This window comes from Fulmarus glacialis, unplaced genomic scaffold (genome assembly GCF_000690835.1).
Source record: "Fulmarus glacialis isolate BGI_N327 unplaced genomic scaffold, ASM69083v1 scaffold10346, whole genome shotgun sequence".
Classification (NCBI taxonomy): Eukaryota; Metazoa; Chordata; class Aves; order Procellariiformes; family Procellariidae; genus Fulmarus; species Fulmarus glacialis.
This window is the reverse complement of record NW_009217471.1, coordinates 9,317-17,835: the sequence shown is the minus strand read 5'-3', so window position 1 is coordinate 17,835 and position 8,519 is coordinate 9,317. Positions and strand designations below refer to the sequence as shown.

At 41.9% G+C, this 8,519-nt stretch overlaps 1 protein-coding gene across 1 annotated transcript in view; it reads right to left on the bottom strand.

The window, feature by feature from the left end:
* Positions 1 to 8,001, bottom strand: part of RIOK2 (RIO kinase 2) — a gene marked incomplete at its 3' end in the record, with an annotated part of 11,797 nt that extends 3,796 nt beyond the window's left edge. The window contains exons 1-5 of the mRNA XM_009579683.1: positions 7,930 to 8,001; positions 6,977 to 7,115; positions 5,943 to 6,059; positions 4,819 to 4,994; positions 3,130 to 3,218 (exon numbers count right to left, since the gene is read on the bottom strand). Coding sequence (XP_009577978.1) covers positions 3,130 to 3,218; positions 4,819 to 4,994; positions 5,943 to 6,059; positions 6,977 to 7,115; positions 7,930 to 7,995 — 587 coding nt within the window. The remainder of the gene's footprint in view (positions 1 to 3,129; positions 3,219 to 4,818; positions 4,995 to 5,942; positions 6,060 to 6,976; positions 7,116 to 7,929) is intronic.
* Positions 8,002 to 8,519: the final 518 nt, after the last annotated feature.

Below are 8,519 nucleotides of genomic sequence, written 5' to 3'. Positions count from 1 at the left end.
GGGGGGGGAGTGGAGAAAAAAGCTTAAAGTATTCCTGAATATATACCTGAGAAAGCAAAGTACCTGAACTGGCAAAACACAAATCATCTTCTCTTTAGAAACAAACCAAGTAAAAAGGCAGTTATCTTATTGTACTATAAACTGTCAAGAAGTAGTCAGCATTTACAGTTATTACGTGAAATATTTTGGTCATCATGCAGCACTACAGTATTATGAAAATGGATCATTTGTACAATACAAAGAATGAAAGTGGAAGTCTAGCAGCTCTGTAACAGGTTCCTGTTGAACACTTTCATACTCATACCAAAATTAAATGGTGACACTTCCCATAGCCACAGGTCTGTATCATAAAATGTCCCACTTGCTCTTTGAATTTGGAAGTCATGATAACTGGTATCTTCTGAGATAGGAATCTCAGCTCCCAGGGACCAAGGGGAAGGGTTAGAGCAAGGAAGATGTACCCCTGGTGGAAGAGCACCACTTCAGGAAATACTTAAGCAAACTGGACATACATAAGTCCATGGACCCTGATGGGACGTACCCCCGAGCGCTGAGGAAGCTAGCAGGTGTCATTGCAAGGCCACTCTTGATAACTGCTGATCAATCATGGCGACTGGGAGAACTACCTGAAGACTGGAGAAAGGCAAACATCACTCCCATCTTCAAGAAGGACAAGAAGGAGGACCCAGGAAACTATAGGCTGGTCAGCCTCACCTTGAGCCCTCGGAAGGTGATGGAGCTGCTAATCCTGGAAACCACTGTCAGCCACATTAAGGACAAGAAAATCATCCAGAGTAGTTAAGTTCACCAAGGGGAAGTCATGCTTGACCATCTCGATGAACTTCTGTGATGAAGTGACTGGCCTGCTAGATGGGGGAACAGCAATGGATATTATCTACCTGGACTTCAGTAAGACTTTGACACTGTCTCCTGTAAGACTCTCATAGAAAAGCTGTTGATGTACAGTCTGGATGTGCAGACAGTGAGGTGGACTGAAAACTACCTGAATGGCTGGGCACAAAGTCTAGTTGGAGGTGAGCAGTGTACCCCAGCAATCAAAAGCGGTTCCAGTCCTATTTAACATCTTCATTAATGAGCTGAATGGGGCAGAGTTTGCAGTCAACTCTAAATTGGAAGTGGCCGATATGCCAGAGGGTCATGCTGCTATCCAGAGGGACCTCAATAGGCTGGAGAAATGGGCCAGCATGAACCTCATGAAGTTCAATGAGCAGTGCAAAGTCTTGGGGAGGAACTTGGGGAGGAACAACCTCATGCACCAGTACACACTGGGTGTCACCCAGCTGGAAAGGAGCTTGGCAGAAAAGAACCTGGGGGTCCTGGTGGACACCAAATTGAATATGAGCCAGCAATGTGCCCTTGCTGCAAAGGCAGCTAATGGTATCCTGGGCTGCATTAGGAGGATTATTGCCAGCAGGTCAAGGGAGGTGATCCTTTTGTGTCTACTCAGCACTGGTGAGGCCACACCTGGGGTACTGTGGGATCCAGTTCCGGGATCACCAGTACAGGAGAGATATGGACATACTGGAGAGAGTCCAAGGAAGGGCCACAAAGACAGTGAAGAGACTGGAGCATCTCTCCTATGAGGAAAGACTGGAGAGAAGGATCTGGCGGATCTCATCAATGTACATAAATATCCGAAGGGCAGGTGCAAAGAAGACAGAGCCAGGCTTTTTTTAGTGATGCCCTGTGACAGGACAAGAACCAGTGGGCACAAACTGAAATACAAGAGGGTCTGTCTGAACATAGGAAACACTTTTTCCACTGTGAGAGTGACTAAGCACTGACACAGGTTGCCGAAAGAAGTTGTGGAGTTTCCCTCCTTAGACATATTCAAAAGTCATCTGGACATGGTCGTGGACAACCAGCTCTGGGTGGCCCTGCCCAAGCAGGGACATTGGACCACACGACCTCTGGAGGTCCTTTCCAGCCTCAACCATTCTGTGATTCTGTGAGATGTGAAATAAAGTAGGTAGACTAGGAAAAACTAAGTCCAATTTGGCAGGACTTTTGGGTAACCTTGCACTTATCAGAGAGAGCACAACAAATGTGTACCATAAATCACCAACTCCACACTAGCTTTTCAACTCAGGCAATGGACAATAGAAAAACTATTGGCAACAAGCTCTAGGTGGCCCTGCTTGAGCCCAGTGACCAGATGACTGCCAGAGATCCCTTCCAACCTCAGCTATTTGGAGATTCTTTGATCTTGGCATATTTGAAATAATTCTTATCCACCACTCATCTCCTTCAGGTTAGAATCACAAAACAGGGAAAGCATGGTAAGCTTCCACTGCAGATGTCCACACAGAACTTGAAGTGCTCCATGTACACGATGGATGTGGAATTACTTAACAAATGAAGGTGGGGAGACAGAATATAATGAAGACTCTTCTGTGTTACTCTTCAACTGTTATACTTTGGGATTAATTCCCTTTTGATTAAACTGCCCACTTTAAATCTTGATTACTATACAAGAGCATGGACTGGTTTGTTCTAGAACTAGACACTTTAAATCTCTGGATAAGCACCTAGGTACAGGCCTTTTGAATTCAGTTCTGCAAACAAAACAAACCATCCCTTCACGTACAAACTTCAATGATGTTTCTAGATGTTGAACAACTCAAGCAAAGTGATGTTCCTTGAAGAAGCAAAACCAGATTATACATGGTAATCTACGTAAACACAGCAGAAGTTCTAAAATGGGGAGTTATAATCTTACCTGAATTACCAGAGCAAGGATCACGAACTGGAGCTCAGAACGTGAAGGATGTAATATTCAATATTGTATATGCCCAATAACATACAGAATATGTGACTTCTGTGTAGAAAACAGTTGCAGTACTAACCTGTGTCATGCTGCTTTTTTGATGTATTCCTTACTTAAAAAAATCAGTCTATTTCACAAGTTTCTTTGGATTAAGAAAAAAACCATTTTCTCTGAATAAGAAGATAAGAAAAGCAAGACTGTAACTGAGTAGAATGCTAGTGAGTGTGGGCTAGAGAGCGTTATTCAGCATGGTGAAGTCAAAATTCACTCACATGACAAGGAAAAACCCTAACCCTGTTACTTTACTGAACGTAACAGAGAATTCAAGCTTCAGTACTTACAAAGGATAGCCATCAATAAGTTCCATAACAACTGCATGCCTGTTGTAGTCTACAGGTTTTGGAACAGGAAATTTTCTGTCATACAAAGCCTGGAAAGAGACAACACATTGAAAAATTATAATTAAATAGTTAAGCAAACATTACATATATTGACAAACTCCCATCTAAGACAAGCAATAAATATTACTGTGGAAGCAGCATACATTACTCAAATGCTAACTGGAACATCAAATCACATGCTTAAGAAGGAAGACAGCGTAACAGCCATTTGAACTTTCACTGCAAAGACAAATAAAATTTGTAAGTTTAGACACTAAACGTGCTGCTATATTGTCTACAGTTTAATTATCGTGCATCTGGAAAAAAAACACAACAGAGTGGAAAAATGACAGAATCATATCTTGTCTGTTAGCCCAAGTAATCAATAGCAGATAACTGGGAACAGGGTGTCAGGCATTAGAAAAAAATTCCACACTAAGTTACTGCCAATACAATTCTGCCTGACTAGTTAATCCATACTCAGCTGCTGTACGACAAAAGTTCATTTTTAAATATTAATAACCAGCATAACATCACATTAAAGATTAACCAAAGGTAGGTCATAATATTTGGAAGCTCTCCTGTTTGCCTCTTCTGATGCAAATTGGTCCACTCAATATCTTTATGGGTTCGTTCCCTTTTTAATCATTCTCTTGTTACCAGTGAATTTGTCTAAGACAGAGTTCTAAGTTAAAGCAGAATAAATACAGCTTTTGTTATTTAAATATTACACTACTATCACTTTTCAGCAGGCAATTAATCCTTCTCCAATTCTCTTTTCAGGGAAACTGACCCCCGCAATTATATTCCTACAAGTCCTGACGACATAATGCTTTACTAATTGGACCAACTGGATCAATGTAGAGGTTCTAAATGATGGTAATAGTTCTTCCTCTCTCTGTGGAGGCCACTGGTAGAACCTATCAAGGTTTTTTAAGAGAAACAAGAAAATAATATTTAATGTATATAGTACTGTTGAACAGCACAAAAGGAGAAGGAAAAATCTTTTACAAATAATTAGTTTTCCACTATCAACTTCCAATCACTATATAACATCTACATTTTTTTTAAAGCAGGTAAAAAAAATCTCAACTCTTGAGAGTCGCACTCTATGCTTGGAAATGAAATGTTTTCCCACAGTATAGAACAAAGTGTGCCTTTTCAGATCAGACCACCAGTCTGGACTGAAAGATTTCCCTCAGCACTACAGCAACAACTGAAAATTAAATGAATTAAAAAAATGACAGCTGAACAAAAAAAAAAAGGATAATTCTGACAAGTAACTGTAAATTCCCTTACTTCTTAAGGTGTTTTTGCAAGCTTATGCAATAAATTTTAAAGGAAAAACAGCAGAATTGGTGATATATAAATTATCTATCCATAAATAACAATGTTCATCTGAAATTCTCTCATGACACCTTCTTCTGTTCCACGTGACTTCCATGGCAAAGCTTCATTTTGTCATTGGAGAGTATACAAAACATACAGCATTGAAATTCTCTGAAATGTATGCTTTAAGCCCATTAGTGGGGAAAAAAAAAAAGGCATAAATTCTACCAGTACTGCAAATATGAACTGATCAAAAGACAGCCTGAAAAGTATCTTACAGTCTATTACACCATTGCTGATATTGTGTGAATGGCCACCTACCTTCATATAGGCAAACTCCTTCATTGCTGCTAGCCGGGATAAATAAAGCCATGACGTTTTATGTCTGTGCTTGTGGTAGTCGCGTTTATTTTTCAGACTGCGAAAGGAAGTTCTTCCAAGCCTATGTAATTTCAATGCAAACTGTTGCTGCTCTTCATTTGCAACAATATAGATATCTAGAAGACACACAATGGCATAGATACAAGAAATAAATGATATCTAACAAGTTAGTATCTTCTATGATGAAAAAGTGCAGTGATAAGTTTGTTACTTCACTTCTCGCTATTTCTGGCATGACAAGTTCTACTACAGTTAGTAAAGAGAGCTAAATCTACATATTGTACATTAGAGATCTGAACAAGAAGAAATTATTCTTAAAGAGATTATGGTACTCCGTTAGAAGAAATACTGATGTGATCTGAAACATCTTTCAGAGTAAGAGATCTTAAGGTTCCTATATTCAGGTTAACATCCCTAGGCTATTTGCACAGCAAAGAACAAATATAAGCTATCCTTGAGAGAAATCTAGGGCAGATGTTGGTGTTCTTAACCACACTCTGGAAGAGCCTTCTTCCTTTTATTGTGTGGACAGACAACCCAAGGGACCCAAGCCTCTTAATCTGAACAGTGTTAACAAATAGCCTGTGTTTCATTACTACCATTTATCCCCAATAATCCCCTTCTCATTCTTCAATTACAGAAGTTATGTGCTGTGTCAAATTACAATCTACATGAACGAAAGAGGAACAACATAGTACTCCAATAGTTTTGGGCCTATTTTACTTTACTATCTTAAGTAGGATGAAATTATATATTGCTAAAATGCTTCAAAACTTTTCACAAAGCATGAGACAAACATCTGCCTGCAAAGTACCTTTTCGAGCGATGAACCAAGAATCAAACAAAATGGTCAAAGTAGAATAACACTCTTGTAAAGAAATATTCAAATACAGCCAGAAGCCTCACATAGCATTTCAACAAGTGACCCATAAATCTTGGTGTTTGACAGATTAACTGATGTGACTATCCAGAGGAAAACTTACCTAGTTTCTAAGAAAAAACATTTGCAACATTACAGCTGTGTTTGCTTAAAAACATTATTAAAAACGTTTTTTTTTAATTACCTGATTCTTTGCCAACACCCATCTGGTTTCCAACAGAATTTATGACTTGTCGGGAAGACAGAGTTTTCAAAGCAAGGTAATCATATCCTGCATTAGTTAACCGATAACCCTGGAAAGCTAGGTAAGAATAAAATGCAAAACATTTCACTCCTCATTATGTATCCACTACATTTAAATTGTCTCAATTTAGTCTTGTTTCTTGTTTCAGCTTACAGTAAAAAACACCCAAGTAATATTTCACCCGTTGGCTAATATCAGCCCAATCTGACAGAATGGTAAAGATGTTTAAATTCCTGCAAGTTTTATGAAAATTGACAACTGGGCAAAAGGCAGATGGGCCGTTAGCCCCTCTATAATAGAGGCAATGGCAGTACTTTAAATAGCCTGGGAAAACCCAAGGAGCATTTTGGAAGATACACACATAGGAGACACAGCAAGGATCTGGGATTGTTGTGACGATCTAGAGGACCGTTAATGCCCTGAAGAACTGGGACAAAAAGGATAGAAATTTCCTGTAGACTACAGTATGTTTGCAAAGCCAGATGCAACTAAAAGGCTGAAGGAAATGGGGAAAGGCCTGCATGACTACTACTTGTCATATGACAGGGAATAAAAACTATTTCAGTAGCTGTTTCTGAGGGGGTAAAATATACAAGGCTTTTGCAGTCTGTTCCAGTTTGTGTACTATAAGACTGCAACTCATTTGGGTTGATTCCTGTATGCATTTGAATATTGCCTTAACTGATGATTTTTTTATTTTTCATGACTTTGGTGACTGAGCAGAAAAGAAAGTTAACTGTTCATCTCTTTTCTGCCTGTCATCTTTATCATTTATTCATCACCAGCACCTCAGCAGACAGCTACAACATTTGGTGCTGCACAAATCCGTATTCTCAGGGTAGGTCCAAGAGGAGGTAAGGCTAGCAAGTGCTCTAGATGCTCATACATGCCAAGCTGTGGTACTTCTGCAATTACAACTGTAAGACATTGGGAACAGAATGAGAGAGGGAGCCCAACACAAAATTAAAACTCACTTTTAGTTCGTTCATAAGCTAGAAGTTTGTGCTTCACCAACTCTCTCAAAATTTTATTACAGCCACCATGTTTAAGGCTGGCAATGGAAGCAATTAAGCTAGCAGGAACTATTTCATGGTTCTTCATGCCCATTTCCACCTAAAAGAGTAAATAAAAATAGATTTTTCTGTGTTCAACAATGAAATAATATCAGATCCTGCTTAAGACTAAAATCACTTTTCATGGATGCACTATTATTTTTCTTATGACTTAATCAAACCTTTTAATATGCATCACTACCCCTTGATATACTTTGTATAATTCAGCCTTGAAACTTCAACAGCACTGGCCAGAAGACGAACGGCGGGTTAGATTTCAGTCTCAGGAGTGGATGAAGGAGCTGTTCTACATTTCTGAAATGAGCTTCTTTTCTCATACTTACACAGCCATGGTTCAATTTGCCTTTACACTAGTACGCCGGCTGTCAGTACAGTCAGACAGGCCAACTGGTGCGGCCTGCGCTTACCATGTAACTAGCTAAGGCAGAGTGCTGCGCACTGGTAAACCTTTGCTCACTCCTCGTTAGACAGGGTGCCAAAAGCAATCAACACGTGTGGAGAAACTGGTGACGATACCTTATTGGGCGGCCACCACCTGGACACCCCAGCGATCGCCCAGCCGTTAACGATAACCCCGAGGCGGCCGGCTAAAAGAAAGAACGGCACGACCTGGGCCCTCCCCATCAGGAAACACCAACATTGGACCCTAGGGGAGGTAGCGAGAACAGAAGCCGGCCCCATTCCCCTGCAGCCTTTCTTCCGCTGCCATTTGCAACACAACCAATCCAGTCTCCCATCCGTGCACGGAACCTGCCCGACCTCGCTTAGTTAACCGGCCATACGCAACTCCGCGCGCAGGACTGGGCTAGGCAGGCCTCCCCTGTCCCCCCAGCCAGGCCTCCCCACCGCCTCACCGCTGTCAGGACCCTGAAGTGCTCCCTCGAGAGGTACCGAAGCATCACCACGTTCAGCTTCCCCATGACCACTGCGGCCGGCACACGCTAGAGCTCGCTTAGACCGGAGAGGACAGCTAGGCCTGCCTACTCCTTCGGAAACGCGCCAGGACCTAGCAGCACTGCGACGCATGCGCAGAGCTCTCGGCACTGCCGCAGCAAGCTCCTCCCGGGCCGAAGTTGCTGCGTGTTTGGGTCCTGGCAGGTGCGTACGCACTCATGTTCGCGGCCGGATATTTGTATGCTTCATTCGTCACTGAGTCATTATCGACTGAAAATCAGAACAGAACAAAGCTCTACTCCGAGATTGGCTTGACCTCTCTCCCTACTGCGAACGAATTAATTGGCTGGCGTGTGCATCTGCCAAGACCGACTCCCTAGAAAAAACACCACTCTTGAAACACGCAGGCAAAGCAACCAACTCGTCCCACCGCTGCTCCGTTGGAGCGGCGGGGAGTGCGAGCACGAACTATCGACAGCGGCTCTAGCACCACCCCCCACTCCCGTATACCCTCCAGGCGGCCGCCAGCCTCGACTGCCACTGCAACTGC